Source organism: Dicentrarchus labrax, unplaced genomic scaffold (genome assembly GCF_905237075.1).
Source record: "Dicentrarchus labrax unplaced genomic scaffold, dlabrax2021, whole genome shotgun sequence".
NCBI classification, from domain to species: domain Eukaryota; kingdom Metazoa; phylum Chordata; class Actinopteri; family Moronidae; genus Dicentrarchus; species Dicentrarchus labrax.
Genome location: NW_026136709.1, coordinates 2778570 through 2802381, shown reverse-complemented (window position 1 = coordinate 2802381; position 23812 = coordinate 2778570). Strand labels below are relative to the sequence as shown.

The following is a 23812-nucleotide window of genomic DNA, read 5'->3' as shown; positions in this document are numbered from 1 at the left end:
TTTAAAGTTACAACTGCGTAATTTCATAGGGGGCCTCGTTGTTATAGACGTATGTATCCCATACTAGTAAAAGCAAAAGTATTTTACTTCAAAAATATTGACCAAAAACCTTCACACGTGACGGTTTTGTACTGGGTAATTTTGGCGGTGGCCGGAAGTGAGTGTTGTACTTTGGCTAACTTTACTTTGATCCACAGAAAGAGGAAAGGATGTGACTCGAGCCTCTCTCTCGCGTGCCTCATCGGCCCTTCACTCGGTACGCGGTTTGTTTGTGTCCCTCCTGCCTTTTACCGTCGAAATGGAGCTCGGTGGAAACTAGCAGGCGTGTCCCCCTTCGACTTCTCGTCCCTACCATTGGAGAATGATCCACCGGCAGGTTATTTTATCCCAGGTAGGTCGCCTCCATTGTTGCTGTGTAACGTTAGGTGATGATATCATATCAGTCTCCAGCAGCGGCCCAGCGCTCTGTGTCATTCTCTCCAGTGTGTAAGAAGCGAAACGCCGAATTCTGTTAAAAACGTCGAGTGATTGAGTGGCGTTTAACGGTAATAGCGCATAACAGGGGATTACTTAAGAACATACGGTTGTCCTGGTTTATTTCTTAAATATGGAGCTCATATTCCCTTTAAGCAGCACTTCAGTGAAATTGTTTTTTAGAGGTGGTTCACCTTACGACCAAACACGGTTCTCCCGTAGCTTAATTTTCTATCGTTGCTAGCAAGCCACATTATTCCTAAAAGTTGGCATTTTATCAAATAAAAATGTAACTTGAGTGAACGTGAGCAATTGGATGTCTGCCGAATCAAAGAGTGGATGCGAATGTGAGAAAATCTTGAGTCATCTTCTATGAAAGATCTCCATATTTGCCGGTAAGCAACGCAGCGTTAAAGTAATGAATTTTCTGAACGGTGTTTGGCGTGATGTATCGATGCTGGGGATGTCGGGGCCGTACAGCGCAGCTTCGCCCTAGTTCCTCTTGATTAGAGGATGTAGCTACTACGAGTCCTAATATAAGGAGAGGCTTCCCCCTCCCTCTTTGTGTGGGGATTCCCATCCTCAAATCCTCTTAAATACTGGAGGAACACGCGACGGGTGTCTTTTCCTTTTGTTTTCCTGTTTATGTTTTAGTGTCGTGCCAATCAGTAGCATATAAAAAAAATAAAAATAAACCAGATGGGAGTGTGACATGAGAACAGCTGCTCATAGAAAAGTTTAAAACATGTATATTTCAAAAAAGCAACAAATCACTTTTAATATGTGACTTTGGGCTACATATAACCAATGATTGTGGTTGTCAAGATGTCAAGATGGTGAGTAAATCATATTGTCCTTCAGTTGGTGAACATTAGAGGTGTGTATCTCTCCCATCTAAGGTGATCCTATATCTATCTAGATAAATGAGCCACGATATTATTCAAGGAAGATGCATTTTAATATGGAACAATTCGGTTTGATACAGTGCAATCGGATTTTAGAAACATTTTTAAAAAAAAAATCTAAATTTAAATAAGCCAGTTCTATAAAAGTAACATTGCTTACCTTGAAATATATATATTTTATAAAATACCAGTGAATACCCAAGTATTTTTTTCTTTGGACGGATCATTTCAGAATTACATGTCATTGTGTTTGTTGCTTTTCCAACAGACACAGACAAAAAGACCTTCTGCAGTGATTACCTTAGACCCTGCCCAGTTGGACCTAGAAACTGTTTAATATCTGTGTCTTGCGTGTTCTTGCTTGTGCTAGCTGTGTTAGCATCCACAGACTCCTCGTCGCCTGGGTAGGTGTCACAATGCCATCTCACCAGGCCAGTGTTAAGATTTGTCGTGTTACCGCTGGACTTCATTGCTGTCTGACAGATGTTACAGATGGTTAGGCCTGGCTTCTTACAGAATCCAAATGTCTTCCAAACTTTAGATTTTAGATTTGATGCACTTTAAATCGGGTCGAACATGTTTGTGTGTACGAACCTTGCAAACCAAACGGCTCTAATGTCACTCTCGTCGCGAGACCCTGGTGTTGACCTTCAGACTGGAATTGGAATTTAGATCCATCCAGGGGTCTGTGTACCAATGTAGTAGCATCTACACCTCCATCTTATCACAAACCACTATCAATATACAGAAAAAAAAGTTTTTTCAGATATGCTGCTTTTGCTTGAAATGGCATTTTTATGCAATAATTGCTACTATTTTAGGCTATTGTTGAGCTACAACAAAATTCTACCCCCTCTCCATTCCTGGATGCCAGTAATTTCCCACTCACTATTTCTAACATTCTTATAGGCATATCTTCGTTTGGTTCCAGTTAAGGATGATTTTTTCCAACCTATAGAGAAACTGTGATTTTAGGGTTTCTATTGATGTAAAGTTAGTCTTGTTTATGAAGCAAACATAAATGAACGAAACTCTGCAGCAGTTGGCTGAGGTCCCAGAGGTGAACTCAGGTAGTCTATGAGGAATATTAGTCCTATGACAACACTTAAAGGACTAGTGTTAGGCTTAAAATCAAGTCATTTGTTGGGCAAGGCCTTGGATAAATACAAATGTATTTGGCCATCACTACCAAGATGTAGGACAACCATAAACATCTACAACAGCAGAATGCAACATATACATGCAGTAATTTGTCCAAAAACATCAGCTATAATAGTACAAAACTGATTGGTACCATTCTACTGCATAATGACTACTAAGTATTTATAATATGGGGCACACAGTAGCTCGTCTGGTAGACCCATGTAGGCTGAGTCCTTACGGCATCCACTGTTTACGAGGAGGTAGTTTAGTAGACTTCCAGCCCATGAGAATCAGCCGTTAAGCGATAAGCGTGGAAAGATCAGGATGTCTTTAAAGAGAGGAATATGAGGAAGACAGAAGAGCAATGAGTGGGGAAGGTCAATAATTCTTTTTAATGCTTTATAAAAAGTCAACAATTAACTTCCAGAGGTAAATAATGTGGGGCAAAGCCAAACTGTGCATTAATGTAGCTGGAGCCTACTGCACACAGGCTCAATGTCAGGTTTCATTTTAGACAGCCTGACCTTCCTTGGTTCAGTATATTCCATGAATGAGCTTTCAGTCTCCAGTGCTGTCTTAGTTCTTGAGATGGTGTGAAGTTTGTGATAGTGTCCATACCAGAGCACCTTTACTTATCTGCTATTCTTGTAAGCGAGTTGCCATTTATCCCCTGTTGTAACCCCCAAACAGGGCATGACCTTTGACACTGTTTATATTGTTTGTGAAACAGAAAGTTTTGGCGCACTGTAAATCTCTTTACTAACTAACTATCATTAGGTTCTGAGCTGCGTGGATTAGATTTTTGTGCTGGTGCTGCCCTTCTCTGTGCACTGTGAAAATGAAAATGAGCAGCAATTTGATACTGACAAAGACTGTTCTTTGAGTGACTCTCTCTCACACAGAGGACACGGCTCTGTGATATTTCTGCCACGCTGGCCCTGATCAGACAGATGTAGACCAAACTGACAACACTGTTTTTGTGAGTTTGAAGGAGGGGTGGCATGAAACCTGCCTGTGACATTCACTGAAACAGAAATTGTGCTCTAAAACCAGGCACATCTGAAGATTAGATTCTTATATTATTATGATTATTTTAATTATTGATCTACCTGTGGATTATTATCCCAATTATTCTTTTAGTTTGTGTGCCTGAAAAAATGTGCCAATCTTTAGTAGTGAACTACTTTAATGCTATGATTATAGGATTGTGTGATACTGGATGAGTAGTTTCTAAAGTCTTCATCAGTGCTGGAAATGTACATTTTCTGTCTGTTGTCTGGCATTGTGAGATAATCGTCATTGATGATGCCTGCGATAAACACAAAATGCCTGCAGACATACTGTATCTGCAGGCAGCCTCGTCAGTGCAGCTGCTGTGGAACAGTGTTTAAAGACTTAGTTTCTGGAGCCCTGTAAACCCCAAATTCCACCAGGAACCACTTTATGACACCAGGTCTATGATGCGCTTTGACTCTATGATCCTCCTCAAATCTTCTTTAACCTGCCACTGACGAACTGACTTCTGGCCTGGTGCCAGTATGTGGCCTGTGTTTGACTTCTGTCAGTGCGATATGATGCAAGTAGGTTGCGGCTAGTGATAATCGGTCGGCCAATTAATGAAGTTCCTCATCATCTTGTCATCAGCGTCTTTTCTAAATGTTAACATGTCTCTCTAATCTAAAACCGGCTAGTGTTAAATATCTATTATATTATAATGCAGTGTTTCCTCTATGTTGATTTTGGAGTGGCGGCCTGCCGCTGTTAAATTTCTGCCGCCACGGTATCAGAAATGGGGCAGACGCACAATGTAGTCACGGTTGCCTTTTAAATGATCTTGCCGACATAATGCATCCCCGTTGGCTGCCACTCACACTCACATCCAACTATTTTTCTTTTTCCATTAATTCATAGAAATTCCATCTAAAAAACATGTTACTGGCTATATTAGATTGTAATGTCCATAGAACAACAGCATTAGAAATAGCTTTGTTTCAGTATCAGCATTATTTATGCTCTTTAAGTACTGGCATCGGCCACTGAAAATCCTATACACTCCAGTAAAAGTTGAGTCAGCTCAGTGAGTTTAGAACGGTTGGGGTTTCAGCAATGTTAGAAGTGGGTCTGAATTCAGCCACGTCTTGCTACTTTTTGGCAGTGAAAGGTTTTAGGAGCCCTGCAGGTACATGCTGCAGTTTGGGCAAACATCAAAGCTCAAGCACATAAAATCTAGTTAAGCAGCAGCCTTTGCTGCCCTTGTGCTGTTTTCTCTTTCACATATAGCCAGAGAAAACAATGTTGTGTGAAGTGTTCATGTAGAGTATGTGATCACAATGGAGTAGAGATGAATCTATGAGTCAATTCAGTTAGTCAGTCAAGACAAAATTAATTGCCAGCTATTTTAATCATTTATTGGTTAATTTCATAATTTTTTCCAGAAAAAATGCCAAACACTCACTGGTATTATCTGCTCAAATGACAAGATTTGCTAATTTTCTTTGTCAAATATAATTTAATATGTGTATATTTGGGGTATAACTGTTTGCTGCACAAAACCAGCAACTTGAATATGTCACATATAACACACTTTACACTGCATATGCTAAAGTGATAGTGTGGAGTATAGAATGATTTTCATTATTTGAGCAGTTTAATACAGAAACTGAACAGCAGAACAGTCTCTCCAGACCTTGCTATCTTCCTGTTAAGACATTGCGGAGTCCTGTTACAGACAATGCACAAGGCTGCGCTCATACAGTACTGTGTATAGAATTTGTATTGATTTCCAGCACAGTATGTTGCCCTGTGCAGAGATACACAGTAGATGCTCTGAAGCACAGAGGGGGAATCTAGCTGTGTTGGATGAGGGATAGAGTATGTGTTATGTTTGACTGCATCTTAGTTTTAACTAGTTTTTGTGATAGCCAGAGTTATTGTCTTTTTCAAGGACAGCTGCATAGAGTTCCGATTTACATGATCTCAGAGGGATTATTGTTGCCATGGTAACAAATTACAATCACTGTGGATCATTTGTTCCCCATTAGCAGGAAATACTCACCATCTAGCTTCAGTACCTACTGTACATTATATGTCTGCCTATGTAGTTGTCCAAGGGTATCCACAGGTCCATAATGAAATGACCCCTGCTGAGACATTTTATTTGTCAGTGTTGGAGTCAACATATCTCATAGCAGCTGAGACCAGGGTTGGCACAGAGATTGGAGGCTTGTTTTTATTATTCATGCTATACCAGCATGGCTCTGGGATGGGAAATGTCAGTCTGTCGGTCAGTCCACCGCTTTGGTCCAGACTGAAATATCTCCATAACGGTTGAATGGATTGCCATGGAATTTTGTACAGGAATTTTGTTCATATTTCCCAGGGGATTAATCCCTCTTACTTTGGTGATAACCTAGCGCCACCATGGGGCTTACTTCTGTAGTTTTTAGTGAATTTAATCTCGGGCTGCCCCCAACGTAAGGTTTCATCGTTAGATAAAGCCAATAGTCGGTTGGTTGTCACACGTTTATGATTTTAATTTAATTATATAATAGTTATCTGTTAAATGACAAATGAATGATTCTGAATTATTCACAACAACCAGTAAGGAGACTGGTATAACATCACACAAGTCTTGTTCAAAACACAGAATAAATAACTTCCAACATCACTGAATACTGGTAAAAATACTGGTGGACTTGATATTGATATGATGGATAATGTTAACAGTTACTTACTATTAACTCACAAAATCACTCCTCTTTTTTTATGCCTCTACTGACGCTGCCTGAACCCGCTGTGTCTTCATCCCCAGAGTCAGAGTCTTGGTCAGAGCCGGCTGTTAATCAGCTGGCCTCCACTGAGGCTGTGAGCCCGGTTCAGTTTTCGGTAGCAGTATTGCCCTCTGGGTTCCCAGTTCCCTGTTTAAACTCCCCCTGTCCTTCGACATCACAGTCTGGGTACAGACAGCTAATAGGAGTGCTAACTACAGTTGTGACCAAAATTATTAGCCCCCCTTATGAAATTAGACAAAACTCTTGATTTCTCCATGGAAATGGCCGTTAACAACACGTGTTTGTTATTTTGGAAACAAATACACTACAAAGACAAAAGTTGACAAGTTTGATAAGGATATTTTATTGATACAATGAGTTAAAACAAAAAAAGGCAAAAATTAGAAATCCAAAATGATTAGCCCCCTGGCCATTAATAGTCAATAGTACCCTTTCTGAGCCACAACTGACAACAACCTCTTAGAGTAGTTCTTTACTAGGTTGGCACAGGTCTCCTGAGGGATTTTGGCCCATTCTTTCATTGCAAATTGTTCCAGCTGGTCCAAATTGCGTGGTTTCCGAGCATGGACATTCACTTTGAGCACCCACCACAGATTCTCAATAGGATTGAGGTCTGGGCTCTGTGCGGGCCACTCCAGAACCTTGGTTTTGGTATCCTTCAGGAACTGTTGGACCAATTTCGATGTCTGCTTTGGGTCATTGTCTTGTTGGAAGACCCAGTGACGACCTAAGGATAGACTACGAGCAGATTATCCCTCAAAATGTCAACATAATTTTCTTTTTTCATGATGCCATGCACCCAAACAAGGCTCCCTGTGCCCGAGGCTGCAAAACAGCCCCACAGCATGATGCTCCCACCACCATGTTTAACTGTGGGAACTGTGTTCTTAGAGTTTAAGGCCTCTCCCTTCCTTCACCAAACATAAGCAAGATCCAATTCCAGTTTAGTCTCATCAGACCAAAGCACAGACTTCCAAAACTCATCTTGCTGACATCTCTGACAATTTTCCTCTTTAGAGTTCTTGAAATGTTGAGCTTACGACCACGCCCAGGTTTGTTTCTTACAGAATTTGTCTCCTTGTACTTGGCAATGATGCAACGTACAGCGGTTCTAGACACTGTGAAACGCTTGGAAATGGCAGTATAGCCTTCCCCCTTATCATGAGCCTCCACTATCTTCTTTCTGAGCTCAAGACTAATTTCCTTTGTCCTTGGCATGGTGAGTAAAAGTAGTCCCTCTCAATAATGTGTTCGAGTGCCCTGTTCCTTGGAGTCCTTTTATGCTGATTGAATGTTCAGGTGTCGTTAGGAAGCCAATTGACTGTACAGGTGTGGTTTGAAAACTGATTTGTTAATTAGGTGTGTTTTTGAAGGCAAGAATTCACATGGGGGGAAATATTATTGACCACCCCATCATGGGGGCTAATATTTTTGACGTCCCCATTTTTCTCTATATTTGATATAAAGCCAGCCTAAAACGTTATTTTATATTCCAAAATGTACCAAAAGCTACTAAAAAGCACTGGTGAATGTTTGATTACATCGAGTTTTATCAATGCTGCAAACATTGGGAAGAATTTTAGGAAAATGTTCCATAATTCCTGGGGGGATAATAATTTTGGTCACAACTGTAGCTAGTTGCAGCAGCTAGTACAGTTAGCATGTGCAACAGCGCAGCTCCCAAACAGTTTGATGTTATTGTTTTTCCACAACAATCTGACTGATGAAAAGTGGGTCGACAAAGACTCTTCTCAGTTAGTAATGGTTAAGTCGACTATTATGGGGCAGCCCTACATTTTTCAATAACTATTGGAAGGATTGCCATGAAATGTGGTATCTTTGGTATATTCTGGGGATCCCCTTAACTGTGACCCAATGACATTCTCATCAGCTGTACATGTGTGCATTGTGTAGTTGTGTATGTTTTGTGTGAGTTAGAAATGCTAACACAGTACAGTTTTATAGAGCTAGCATGACATGACTCTATGGTGTAAACAGTGACTGCTAGATGAGCACCTAGCTTACAAGTACAGTATTAGGGATGATACTGAATATAATGATCTCTTTTTTCTTTAATGTGACATGCTAGCACTCTGTGTTTTAGACAATACTAACTCAAAATAACCATGATGAGGTTCTCTATTCGAGTGAAATGAGCCAAGAACTTCAAGTAGAGAAGCAACACACTAGAATACACATTGTAAACATGTAAACATGTGAAAAAAGCTTGTGCATGCACAACTCGTCAAAGTTAATGTCACTCCTTAACAATGCATGAAGAAGTGGACTCGCTAACGTAGCTATTGTCAGGAATGGATCTATATGAGAAAAAGAAATGAGTGATCTGTAAGGGGCTTGTGGCTGGGCTTTAGTCTACTGTGGCCATGGTCACCCTTTGGCCTCGCCATTGACTGACGTGTTTAATGCCCCCGTATAGCCCCTAAGGATGGCGAAATCAGTTCAGAGTGAGATTCTCAGCAGATAGAGGCATGGTTGCTATGAAAGTTGCTTATGGTCCCAAATGTTGAATCCTAATGGTTTTGGTGACCCCCTGACCTTTCTTGTCATTTCTTCTTTCCACAATACTTGGAGTTTTTATATGTGGCTCCATGGTGCTGTTCAACTGCAAATGTTTTTTTGTTTTGGATCATTGTGATGGCAAATAAAATAGCAGGATCTTCAACAATTCTAGAAATGGGATTTCAACTTAAAAAGAATTATCATCTGCCCTTGGCAGGATATTTGAGCTGCTGTATGTGAAACTCTGCACGTCCCCGACGTCCTCTGAGGAAAACTCTCCACTGGATTCCCAAACTATTACTTTGAGTAACAGAATCAGGCTGACATCAAGCATCTGTGTTTGTATGCTCAGTGCCAAGTGGATATCGGAACTCTACAAATACAAGATTCCCCGCTGTAATTACCCCCTGAATATTGGTGTGAATGGTATTTACAAGTCAGCATACACCTGTAATTGTATTGAACCCTGGTGGGTTTAATGGTAACAGGAAAAAGTCAAATCATCATATCAGATCATTTCATAATGAAGTAGTTACAGATGGCAAATCCGTCGCTTCACCCTCCCCTTCCAAGCATGAAAGGAGAAACTATGATGGCCACGCTTGATTTGTCCGTTTTGGGCTACTGTAGAAACATGTTGGTTCAACATGGCAGACTCCATGGAGTAGATAAAAAGAGCTCACTCTAAGGTACAAAAACATAACTTTCCTATATTCAGGTGATTATGCACTAATGAAACATAGCTATGAATATTTCAATTCAATTCAATTCAGTTTTATTTGTATAGCACCAATTCATAACAGAAGTTGTCTCAGGACACTTTATATATTATATTCCATCTTTGCCAATGGATTCTCCTTAATGTTACACACTGGACCTTTAAAGGTGCTGTATATGACTTTCAAACTAGATGTCACACTTCATTTCAACACAACAGAAAGTCCACTGTTCCAACAACAATCAACAATAGACAAATACAGTAATTTAACCTCCATGTAACTTAATTCAAAGTAGATAGAAACAAATTAAAACTCAACAAAGCCGTATTTTTTAGTATTTCCACTGTTCCAACGATCACCAACTCTGGCTGGGATTGAAATAAATCCTCAATTCACGTAGTTAGATGCAAAACAGCTGTCTATCCTCCGAGCCAAAGGAGGGCCTCGCATGCACTAACATGCACCCGCGGCCAGACCGGAGAAGTAAACAATGCTCGGGGATCAACACAAGCTCATTACTCCACTATATCTGTACATAGCATGTAGTTGTTTGCTTCAGTATTAATGATATAAATCTCACACAGTATATATATACACATAAATATAATAAATCAATGAAATTATCAGTATTATATCAATTCAATTGTTATTTGTTGCCAGCATCTTACGGCCATAAGGCCGCTCAGCATTGACTTCACATTTGTTCGGTGTGGTTGCTGCTCAGTTGTAAACTGCCTGTCTGTTAAAAGTGGTGATAAGGAGTAGTGCTGACCCTCTTTGAAATTATATCCTAACCTAATGCTCTCAGAAGTGGCTGCATAATACCAGGCCGAGCTCAGTTAGGGAAGAGGGGATGTATTTTGTTCATGTTTAGCTCTTCACATGCAACCCTCATGTCTTTTCATAAATGTATCCATCTTCTCTGCACTGAGGTTTCATGTTGTGCTGGAGGCTATATGTCTAGCTAACGAGCCCTTGACACATCGTCTTTGAAAGAAGCTGACCCATGAAGAAATCAGTTTAAAAGCAACGCTTCATCTCACTGTAAAGGCCTACATTCAAATGAGAAAGGAGTGTTATTGTGTCCACTACACACCAAGGCGCTCAATGAATAATAAATGGTATATTATTGGTATATATAGCATATATTTCAGACGCAAATATCAGCAAAGAAAATAAAGCATAACGTGCATATCAGCTTTCACTCTGAGTGGAAAGTAGAGCAACAATCACAGAGTCAAGAGTTCATGAGGATAGCACTGATTAGATCATAGCTATGGTTAGCCATCCTTAGGTGAACAATGAGCTGAAGGAGGACTAACCATAGAGTGGTCAGGGAGATCATTACTGAGCCATAGTACCGGATCATTGCATTTCCAGCGGACGCTTTCCGCTGTCTCACATCCTGCCTGCTCTACACGTGTGCTGAATTAATAATCATGTCGTCTTGAACACAATTATAGTGGTTAATTATGCGAGTGTCAGAACAAGTAGGGAGGACAACTTGGGATATTTCCCTGGAGATTACTGTGCATGTCTGTTAACGCAGCTAGCTAGGGCACCATGCTAATATTGTACTACGTGACTAATGAGGACTTTAGGGATTGGAACATGCCCAGGAAACACGAGTTTGTATAGTTTACTGCACTTGCCTGTGCCCTTAAATATTTGCATGTATGTGTCACATTGTGCACACTGTTGTGTCTATACATTTGAATTCCCACCTCTTTTGTTAGTTATACAAGAGCACTCCTGGAGCCACAACATAGCTGAAGAGATGTATTCATAATAAAAACAACTGTTGGTCACTGTTACAGTAATACAGAAGGGAAAGTAAGAAAGTATGGACATCAGGGAACAGATTATGTGAATCTGATTGTTTCTTCAGGGAGGAATAAAAGTGGAGTTAAAGTCAACACTAACCCTACTGGTAAATAATATGACAGAGCAAGAGTGGGAACCCTGTTTCTTGGATTTAAACCATTGCTATTCAGTAGCTGACTTTCAAATCTTAGATGTCAGACTGTCCTTGAATACACCAACAACAAAAGACTTCAGAACAAGGTCCAAAACAATCTGACATTTGAGCTGTGCTGTTTAATGAGATTTGAGGGTGTTTTCCAATGTTAACCTGATCAGTTCTCAGGAAGAAACCAGAGAAAGAAAAAAGTGAAACTCATAATGTAGATTTAGTCCACCTTCTATCCTCGTTACTTGCCTTCAGAAATAACTGTTTTTAGGAAGAGAAAGGGAAGCAGTGTTTCCTTTTAATTTCTCATATTAGCTGTATTGGTTATCTATGGGGGCAGTGGTTGTTTCAGGAAAGAGCTACTATATGCATAATTTCATGAACAAAGTGGTAGAATAAACAGCATTGTGGACTACTTTCCTAAAAGGCTGTAATCCAATAGCTGGATATTTTATTAGAATAAGTTCAGAACACTGCTGTTTGATATTCATCTGCATAATTCTTTTAAATTCCCCTTTCTGCACTTTATCTTATCCCCCCACACAGCAGAAACCACACAGAGTAAGGCACAGCACACCATAATGACATATTTGACGCACTGCTTCCTTCCCATTAATCGCAGCAATATTAAAAACAGCCCTGAAAACTTCTCCACATCTTGATACAGACTATTTGTATGGAGCAAAGACATAGCATGGTAGCTAATCCTTATGACTGCACTTCCTGTTGGTGCGTCAGTGAAATCCTTAATTTGCTTGGCGTACAGCTTTAGATGTGAAGCAGCTGCATGAAAGTGTTGTAGGTCAACTGTACTTCTGATAGCGTGAGATTGGACCAGAAAACCAAAAGGTGAAGTGGCAGATGAAAGTAGTAGGAGGAATATAGGTGTGGAAGTTGTTGCCTGAGTAGTTGGTACAGACTGGAGGTAGCCCATTCGTCATCTAGTTGTTGGAGAAGAATTTATATTTCTGGGCATGCCAGTTCTGTTAAGTACTATATTGTAGCATCCTCTCTTGGCATGAAGTGCAATAGCAAGGTGCTAACTCTATTCTACAACACTTTATTCTTAAACCAACACAGGCCACTGTGGATGGTAGTACTGTGTTAGCCTTACTGTAAGTCTTACTGGTATTTAACCTCACACTTCTGCTTCCTCCCTCTGTGTCTCCACTTTCTCAACTGTGTAGATGTATACACTGTATTTCACTGATAGAGGGTGACAAATGTCTCTGTCATTTTAATTGTGGTTTGGTGACCCTACAAGATTGCCATACACCAGGGGTCTCATACTCAGATTGGCTTGGGTCCACTGTCTGCTGGTATCGTCATCTCACAGGAGGGCCACTTAAACAATAAAGTACTATAAGAAAGCGCAATATTCTGAAAATATTTCCATTACTTAACAGAAAATGCAAACAGTGGTTTCTATATTTTTATATCATAATTTCATGTCATTGTTGTTGTTTGTGGCCAAACGAAATATGCTGTTTGTAGATAGAATTGTACAGTGTGAGTGTATATTAAGTGTTGATTAAAAAGTAGAAAAAATGGTTTAAAATAACATAATAATCAATAGTCAGTTTGTAGCTTCTGCCATACTCCTTAGTCACAACTCTTTAATAACCAAATTTAAGGGATTCTTATCAAAAAGATCCTCTGACAACCTATTGATGAATACTAGAGTTAGGCATAGGATGATATGAATATTTCATTCACCATTATTCTGCCCAAAATGCAATTCACAATATTATCCCGATTATCTTCAAAATAAAACTTTTTGGTGAGGGATACAATGGGCAAGCCAAACTTCAGCCATGGAGGTTTAGGATTTTCTTAGGACTGTACATTAGCGAGCGAGACAGCTTTTTCAAGTTAGGATATTCACATTCCCGATAATGAAAATTCACCAGCATAAACATAGTTTTTTGTTGTAATATGCATAAATATCATCCCATCTCTAATTACAGAGAGTACAGCCCACAAACAGTCACATTGCACTGTATCCTTCCTACCAGTAGTGAAGCACATTCACTGAACCAGATCACATTTTAAAGAAAAGCACTTTACAACATATTCCTGCTAATGTTTTCTTCCTTCGCAGGCTTGCCACTCTACTGCAGCAGTGAAAACCATGTGACCATCCAGGGATGCACATGAAAACGAAGGCTGTTTTTGTTGCTGTGCTGAATATGTTTTCAGTTAGATGCTCTGATGTTGTGTCTGTCCATGCTGTGTGTCTCTGTTCTCCATGTTTCTGTGTGGAGGTCACACTGTCTTTGTCTCTCTGTTTCCTCTCATTTGTCTATCTGTGCTTCTTCTCCTTCTCAATTATTCATATTTTTAAATGACAAAGATGTGAAGAATGAGAAGTAAGATGATGCTTGATGTTTTTTTTTATTCCTTCTAGCACACGAATGCCATACTTGACTTTCACCTGCTGCATTCACTGCCTCTGCTTTTGTTCCTATGTTTTGTAACACACCGCCCTTCTCCTCCCACTTCCCCCAGGTTTTGGTCTGCTTTGGGTTGACTGGTCATTATGCTGATGCAGCTCTGTAGTATCAAGGTCAGTGCCCCCCCCCCACAATGATCACCCACCACAAGGATCACCCACAACCTTCTCCATCTGCCTGCTTACCACCACCCATCACCCAGTTTGTCTGTAGGAATATGGCACTGTGAAGGCTGAAGGCTGGTGCCAGTACTACATTTTGCCATTCAAATATATCTTTACATGTGATAATGTTAATGACAAAATATTGTACCCTAAATCATATTCTGTTTTAAGATTTGCCAAATAAATTAAAAAAACTAAATATTGGTATAACACTAGGCTTAATCAATAAAGATGCCGGCTTTTCGTTAATATTCATATACAAATTGTACTCTGCGTGCCGATAACCTTTATTCATCCACAACTGCACGCACAAAGTGCTCCAGCATTTAGACCAAAACGTCAAGGCTGGCTGAGTCGTGCCCTGAAGCTCCTTTCTAACTGGAGCATCCTCTGATCTGATCTGAGATGCCAGGATGGAAAACTCTCCCTCACATTTGGACTCGCTTGGTAACGGTGCTGCATCTTGCAGTAATCACAGCATCCATACTGAACAGACACTCAACTGTAAGTGGGTCGTGGTACACCTTTAAACCATGTTTACAGGTGCCGAGAGGTTCACAGCCTTTTACTTTAATGAACTGGATGCTGGTCGCTGCAGTATATTAGGATTATTAACCAAGCAACTGAACTTTCACTGTGCTGTAAGAACTGACTAAAGCTTAGGCTATAGTTTATGGTATTGTTATGGTGGCTTGTAAAGCCCATTGGTATACTTTATACATTTTCCATGTGGATTGTGGGCCAATTTTCCAGCATTTGATGATGCTAATGTACTTAGAAGGCTGGTTTCTATAACTTTATTAAAGAATAAAAGATCTTAAAAAATGTAAGATATGAAATATTCTTTAACATGTTAAATAATTTAACATATACATTGTCTCAATTCCTTCATCAAAGTAGTGTGACGTATAACTGTTTTACGAACTGCGCGTCTGTTTACTTCTTGTCAACTTTTCAGTAGCGTTAGCTTCTCCACTGATCACCTTACAGTGCTGTTTCATCTTTATTTTAGCCACTTTTTACAGTTAGCTTTGTAAATACTGGTGCATACTAGTAGTTATAGTATTTACTGTTAATTTTTGTATATGGTGTTTTTCATCATTGCAATAACCTCAGTGTTTTTTAGAAAGCGAGCTAACCTAGCTGGCTACTAACACCAGTGTTAGCCTGATTTTCACAGCTAGTTAAGGTTTGGGTTGCTATGGCTCTTTTTAACAATTGGTGCTTGGAAGAGCTGCCAAAGTTAAAGTGACTGACGTGCACCATCTTGGTTAACTGAGCAGTAAACCCTACTTGCTGGAAAATGCCTGCTACACACCCTGGGCCGATTGGTGATGGTAAACTGGTGTTAACTGCCCATTTTGCCCTTTGCCCATTATCCCAGCATTAGCTGCAAACAAGTGAAAGTTCATAGAAGAGAACATAGCCAATGAAGAGCAAAGAGGGACTGAGCAAAACTCTATAGAGCTGATGGCCCTCCTCATAAGCTTGACAGTTATTTTCTTCATTGTATTTGCCAGCTAGGCTAGTTGACTGGCAAAGTTTGACCTCAATGTTTCGAAAAACATTGAGGTCATTAGGCTATTGGAATCTAACGCTATTGTAGAGCTGACAGTAAGATAAGACAAAGATAGTTTGTAGTACTGTCAGCTGTCAGAACACAGTGAAGATTTAAGCAATAATGACAAAAAGTTAGTTTTGTAAAAGTTACCTACTGCAGTTTTAATATACTGAAAATCTTTAGAGTTATACTGTAACTGATGCTGTGTCTATAACATTTTGTAGTATTTGTTGAATAAATTAGGAGATGCCCTTTGCAGAAATACTTCTCTCGTCATCATCTCAACTGTAGACACGTCCGTAGTCATCAACCATGACCCAGGAAGGAAAAACAGTGGCCCACTTACAGATTGTACGGTGTGTTCAGGCATGTAAACAGGCCATTCAAATGTCTTAAAGAAATACACATTAAAAAAAACTATTTCAGAATATAATAGCGCTAATGGACAGCTATAGCAGAGGCACAATGGTAATGTCTCTCGTCCATTCCACTTTAATGTCTCTACAAACAGACTTGGACCTATATGTTTTATTTAGAATACTCTATTTCAAGGGGAAAAAGGGAAAGGAAAAAATAGTCACAAAATTTATTTGGATGTATTAAGCTTGTGCTACCATTAAAATCTCCATATCCTCCCTCCAAGCCACGTCAGTGTCACTCCCATCACCAGCACTTCTCTAAACTGCCTTAATAATGGGCTTTTGCCAATTTAATAGCTTTTGTGTGCACTAGTCCAAAAGATGTGTTGATGCACGCATGTTCCTTTCGTGTTTGTGCACTCTACAGTGTGATTTTCCAAATGATTTCTCTCCAGTTTGTCAGAACAATTTTCATCATGCTTACTATGATACGATCTATGTAACCAGCTTTAAAATGCTCTCTGTGCTGGATCTAATATCAGATATGATAATTTTGTCATTCTTTAGACTGAGTTGTTAGCATCGCAACATCTTTATGTTTTATGTGATGTTGTTGTTATGCTTTTCATACCTTTTACCCTCAAAGCATCAAATATCAGCAGCAGCCAGTGTCACTGTGAATGACTGGATATGATACTGCACTCCGATATTAGGTGTTTCCATCAAAAAACAAAGAACACAGACAATGACTTCCTGTCCTATCAGCACAGGGTATCAGCTTAATGGAAGTATACACCCATAAACATTTTAACCCTTAAAAACAAGACTATGGATGTCAAAGTAGAACATCATGTTGACATATTTCCAGTGCAGCAACAGGAATTTCAAAAACCTGAATAGGCTGGTGGACTGAAGAGGCCGAAAGGACAATCTGATGTCAGCTGATACCAGCATGTCAGCTACCAGATCATGAACCACAATATGTCAGCTCACCACTGCGATGCCTCAGCGTCCAGACAAACGTATTTACCTCCAGCTGCTGATACAAACCTGAAGAGGAACACTTTCCATTGGCTGAGAATAAGGAAATGGGTCAACTTCAACATCTTAATATGTCTTATAAGTGGCTTATTTAAGCAGTTTGAAGTCCATGTGTAAACATTGAATATAGCAATTATATTCAATGAACGCAGCTGGAATACATTCCTATAGTACCCCATAGTGTCTTAAAACATGTCTGATGGATTTAGTACTTTATAGTAAAATCATCCTACTGTCCTTCTGTGATGTCGTTATTGTATTTATGCCCCATGACTTTCTCCACGTTTAACTTAGTTATAATATATTTTATAGAGCTGAAACAATAGAGTTAGGGATTAGTCAATCGACTGAAAAATTATACTATTCTGATTAATTAATCAAATGCACAATTATTCAGAATGTTATCAAAATTACAATATGTGCAATATTCAAATCACAGAAGCTGCAATTGATAAAGGTAAAATGTGTGACAGTTCTGTAGAAAGTACTGTAGTTCTGAAGATATGGCTGGCCTACAGAGATGTTTGGTACAGACAAATCATTCCCACTAATTGTGAATCATATCGCAGTTTTTGCCAATGGTACAGCCCTAATTCTGATAATCCTCTGTAGATACATTCTAAGACAATGAAAACACAACAATTCCTATATTCAGGTGATTATACACTAATGAAAACATACCTATGAATACTATATTCAATTTCTGACAATAGATCCTCCTAAATGGACCTCTAAAAATGTCTTTGACAGTGACTGGCTTAATGTTGTTGTTGCATATGATAAAGACGAACTTGAATGTTGAAAGCATGCAACAACCAAATAATCATCTGCTAATGCTAAGCTAACTGTTAGTTAACTAATGTTAACAGCATGCTAAGCTAATCACCATGCTGCCTGAGCCACTAAATAGCCACTATTTCATTCAAATCAACCAGATTCTCCACTTTCTGATCCTAAAGCTTTACTGATACTACTCCAATAATGGTTATTGGAGTTTAGGTTTCTGATCAACTCCAATGACCTGAGATTAAGTATCAAATCAGCATTGGGAGAAAAAAGAGGAGTGGGTGAGTCACAACAGTGGCAGAGGACCACTTACCAGTCACTTACCAGTGATTTGGCAGCTTGCTTTTCAGCAGCTAGTTGCAGCTAAAGAGTAAGCTCCTAAATCATTTAAATTCACACACTGGCTCTGTGTTTCTCAGCCACCAAGTGAGTAGAGTGAAAGACAGCATGGTCAACACAAGCGGCTGTGCTTTTAGCAAGAAGGTCAAACGTGGATGAAAGGAAAGTAATGTTTGAATTGTGTCTTGTTATAGACAGACATTGGTAATATAAACTTAAATGTAGTTACTAATTTTGCTGAACTAAGATATGCATGCATATTTTAAACAACGCGTACTTAAAGGGAACTGCTACTTAATGTTATGGCCAATCCGAAAACACATGATAAAAACAAGTCCTTGATACAGTAAACACTACAGTATCAGACAGACATATCTCTGGTACAGACCATGGTCATCCCACCACTGCAGTGTCCTTTAGGAGCAACTTGACACCCTGTTTTAGCTTAAACATGCCCCCTTCAGAAATTCAATAAAATGCCTTCAATAAAACCTGGCAACCCAGCCCTATTTTATTGCCTGGATATAACATCTCACAGTCATCCACTTTCTTTTGAATGCCTGTACCACGTGGTAACAATTCACATTTGACTCGTACAACCCAAAGCGTCATTTTTACCAGCCCCCAAATTTCCACCTTCACTGACAGCCAAGACTGTTAACCTTTTAACTTTTTTAACATCAGATTTTATGCATATGATGATGTGCTATTTATACTATTACAGTTTTCCATAGATCAGATTTTAAAAAGTTCTAATATATAGCAATCTATTGAATCGTAACCCCTGTATTGTGATACGTATTGTATTGCCAGATTATTACTGATACACAGCCCTAAGAGTGACAGAGTAGGGGATATGAATGGTAGAGAAGGTATACATTTACCACAAGCATTGTGACACTGATCAACACTGTCAATTACTAGCGTACAAGTAGTAGAGGAAATATTTCTTCAACTGTACTTCATATTTCTTTTCTACGACTCTTAGTGGCATGCCCTCCATCGTTCATATTCCATACTGTGCACACTGCTGACAGTTGACTGCTGTATTTCTATGTTATAATCAAATAAACTGAATTACTGGATTTTTTCTGGGAAAAGGAAAATATTTGTTACAGTATGCAATGGGACCAAGATCAATAGACAGTGTAATAAAGTGACCACCTGGACCTAATTTTCAATTCCTTTTCCTTCTTTTTTTTGCATCCTGTTGTAGAACTTGTACCAGAATCGGTTCCTAGGCCTGGCGGCCATGGCCTCCCCGACCCGCAGCAGCCAGACCCGCCAGCGCTGTAAGGATGCGGTTCGCCACAGCTATGGCCCGGACACCTATGCTGTCAATGGTCTAAACCAGGAGGCCTTTATGCTGGGACTGTCACGGTCCACCAGTGACACTGATCTGGTCTCCCCAGACGCTCGCTCCACCCTCACCATCAGCTCCTCCCACTACAGCATAGGCCAGTCTGAAGACTTGGTGATCACATGGGACATCAAGGAGGAAGTGGATGCTGGAGACTGGATCGGAATGTATCTTGTTGGTAAGTGACATGATGACATTGAATGTTACAGTTAATATTAATTGTATTAATTATTAATACATGTATTTAATGACTGTGGCCATAGAAGTTACCACATACAAGCCACGATAAAACCAGCACTGCTGGGATCTTTTGGAGTATACAGATCTCATATAGCCACAGTTTGTTCCTCTGTGTTGTAACAGAGTGAAGGAGTGTTGAGCACATGACACCAGAGTCCTGCACGTGTCCCCGCCACTATCTCCAAGTCAAATCCAGACCTGACCTGTGATCTGACCCATGCTACACACACAGTGGTATTTTTACTTGTGCAATTATAAGTGTAACATGTAGACCCGTGAATTAAAATCATAATTAACTGTTTGGTTGAATCAGTCACCAACTGTTGTTACTCACTACGCTGCTGCTGCGTCCACATGGCCAGCTGGGCAACGATGTCAATAACGATGCCCTGTGTCAGTTCGCTAAATCCATCTCCACACACAGTTAAAAACCTTCTGATGTTCCAGCATACACACAGCTTGCAGGGTTATAGCATCCTTGATTTCCTGGTGGTTGTGTTATTGGAAAAGTTTCTGTTAACCCGCCCATTACCTGTGCTCCTGCTGCAGCTGTATGTTTTCTCAGGATGTGCGAACTTGCGGCTTTCACAATAAAAGAAAATCCTGGTGGCTGATTAGGGTTAATAGTATTTAAATATAAAAAATAGGCTGCAAACTCATTTAATTTCTGACTTCTCAAAAAAACCAAACACACATTTTTGTTCTCACCAGCTGCCTGCTGAGGTGGCTGCAGAAATCTCAGAGGTGTATACCAAAACTATCAGCATAGCTAGACACCATTAAAGGTATATGATTATTTTGGGGGGTGAAATTACCACTTAACAGATTTATAAGGAGGCTTTTATTGTATAACTTCTGTAACTTTTTGTTTATTCTCACCTAAACCCTGAATTCCTGGTGTTCATAGTAAAACATCCAAGACATCATCCCTCACTGGCTTCCCTCACTCTTAAATTTCACATATTTCCCACAAAATTATACATACAATATATTGTTGTATCAATCCTCATATTCATCTATATATATATATGTTTAACTTACTATTTCATGTCAAAATGGCTGCTGTGAAAAATGAAAAAAATGTCTATTATAAAATTCTATGAATTTACACATAACGATACATGTGACAGATACAGGATTGTGTTTTGAGAGTAGAACCATATCAAACATAAGTGAATTAACAAAGCTTTTTTAAATTAAAATTAAATCAAAGTTAAAAGAATTAAATAGATTCAATGTATATATACAAAATGAAGAAGAAATAACATAAAGCTAAATCTAATCTATTATCAGTCTAGGAGCATTCATTTCTACCTGTATCTTCCTCCTTTCCCCTGTTTCCCTGTCCCCTACCTTTCTCACTCAGTTATTTGTTGAGTAAAATCAAACATCAGCATAGGTTACAGCAGGAGCTTCTGTGTGCCAGGTGTGAGATGAGGGGTTGTCAAATCATATTATATTGTGGGAGTCTGCCCTTTAAGACATATGGTTTCAACAGAGTGTCAGTTGTGTTGGTTGCCATATGGAGAGTTCTTGACATTGTAGTAACTCACACTACGCTGCTCCTCTGCAAGGCCACAACCTGTGATTCTAAAGGCCTCTGCACATCAAGTCTGAATTTTTTGTGTGCTGTTGCCACTCTCTGCCTGTATCTGTTCCTCCTCTCTGTCTGTGTGCTGTGAAAAATTTAAAAAAACAAGAAACGCAAACAAGATGGCCGTGTAGTTCTGTGCTCTGATTTAGAAGAACTCTCTGATCAGTGTCACTGATGCCAGTCCAGCTGATCAATACCAGATTTTAAACTAACTTAAATCATATTGCTATCGCAATATCAGTAATTGCGATATGATTATTTTACCATATCGTGCAGTCCTACTCTCCTCCATGTTTCCGTTGCCTTTATTTCCTGCCTGTATCCCTACTGTGCAGAAGAAGGTTAGGTTGGGTTAGGTCAGTGGTTCCCAACCTTTTTGACCCCTTTTTGTATCATTAAGTAAACTGATGACTCCTGACTAAGTCACATATTTTATGGATATTTCATACTGGCTGCTGTCACCCACATCCTCAAAAACAACAACCTGGTCTTAACCCCGTCTCCAATGTCCCCTTTCTGTCAAACATACTTGCACATGTTGTTGCCTCCCAACTCAAAGCCCAGCTAGTTTCCAGTGACCTGTTTGAACCATTTCAACACAGCACGTAAACAAACTCCTCCTCTCCAAAGAATCTGGTCACCTCAACATTCTCACCCTACTGGGCCTCACTGCTCTTGACACTATCAACCATACCATTTTTCTCTCCCCCCATTGAGTCCTCCATCAGTATCACTGGTACTGCCGTCTTCTGGCAAAGGTCATATCGCACAAACAAACAGCAGTTCATCAATATCAGCAACTGCTCCTCCTTCAATTCAGTGTTTTCTTGATTCTTACGCTTGGCCATTGTTCTGTTAGACAATTTACTTCACATTTATTTTTCTGTTTTTCACATTATATATAGTCATATCACCCAGCACCATCATTAAAAAACTTCTCCACAGTGGAGCCAGCAGCAACTGCTGTACGTAGTCAAAATGTAAATACCTCTACCCGTCATAATACCGTACATATTGTGATATGACACATTTTACACACTTTGTAAAAGAATTCTGGAGGGTTGGAGTAGCAGTGTGGTCTCATTGGTTTAATCTCTCTTCCCAGATGAGGCTTTATCAGAGAACTTTCTGGACTATAAGAACCGAGGCATCAACGGATCTCACAAAGGACAGATCGTTTGGAAAATTGACTCCAGCTCCCACTTCAGTGACTGTAAGTGACAAAATCTCTTTAGAAGAAAATAGTTTCTCAATAAACAGCCTTCATTGTAACGTTAAATCCATTCTTTATCCAAGCTGTTTTATAGTGAATGTTTTGCCCGTTTATGTTTGGAATTGTGCTTTTTACAGTTTTTCAGCCAGGTTCTACCGGTCATATGCAGCCTGTCATATTATGCTTATTCATAAGCCATTAAAATCTGTGCATCTGTCCATTATTTCTATAAATAACAGTCAAACTGTTTTTGGACCAAAATATGGAGACATTGTACTTACAACCTTGAAGCAGAGATATTCTAGAAGCAGCAGCAGAGATATTCTACTTCAAGGTGCTGTAAATGTAATGCTGAAATAAAACATCATTGATCTCTGTTTGGACACTGACACTGTAGAGCCGAAAAATAGTAACAGAATGTAAAAAACAGCACTATAATATACTGTAGTTTGGTTCAGTGGCTTCTCAGGAAAAGTAACAGGGTTGCTTACAGAGGCACATCATTAGAGGGAGGGAGGGAGGAAGAGAATGGGTGCAGGGAGACAAATGGTGCACAATCACTGCATTTAGGGACATGGAGAATTGTGTTTATGAGTGAGAGAGACTATGTGCATGCTCACATGAAACAGAATACATTTATCAGTGTGAAGACATCCAGGTGTTTCCATTTAGTAACACCAGCCTCTGTATCACAGGTGCCTTTTTCAGAGCCTACAGGCTTTACTGAAGCTGTTATGTTTAACTGTTCCAAGTATTTAATACTTCTCAAAAACATTTACTCTTGTCAGCATGGAAAAGCCATATAATATATGAATACAAATAATACAGCTGCCTTCACAGATACAGCTACCACTCTCAATAATACAGTCTAATACAATACTACTTCTGCCAATACTAATTCAAATATATCTCCTTGTTTACATGCCTGATTGAACAAACATTTGTATCAGTTCAGGATAATGGAGGGGTCGGCAGCCATTTTGGCCTTATAATAATAATAATAATAATAACAATAATAAAAACTAAAAATAACAACAATAATGTCTAAATCTAACAAGAGACAGGGGTCTAGGATGCCAACCCTAGACTACAGTTCTTTGACTTCTGTGCAGTAAATATACAGGTATAAATGTACAGTAGCACGTTCACACTCAGAACATAACCCAGGCAGCACTTGTGTC

At 39.5% G+C, this 23812-nt stretch overlaps 1 protein-coding gene across 4 annotated transcripts in view; it reads left to right on the top strand.

The window, feature by feature from the left end:
* Positions 1–202: 202 nt before the first annotated feature.
* The window catches only part of LOC127369146 (E3 ubiquitin-protein ligase HECW1), an 86105-nt gene continuing 62495 nt past the window's right edge, over positions 203–23812 (top strand). For 2 of the 4 annotated variants that reach the window (XM_051410219.1, XM_051410217.1), the window contains exons 1-4: positions 203–391; positions 14030–14087; positions 19441–19762; positions 22524–22631. In XM_051410219.1, coding sequence (XP_051266179.1) covers positions 14061–14087; positions 19441–19762; positions 22524–22631 — 457 coding nt within the window. In that variant the 5' untranslated portion in view covers positions 203–391; positions 14030–14060. The remainder of the gene's footprint in view (positions 392–14029; positions 14088–19440; positions 19763–22523; positions 22632–23812) is intronic. The other 2 variants (XM_051410218.1, XM_051410216.1) reach the window with 1 other exon arrangement.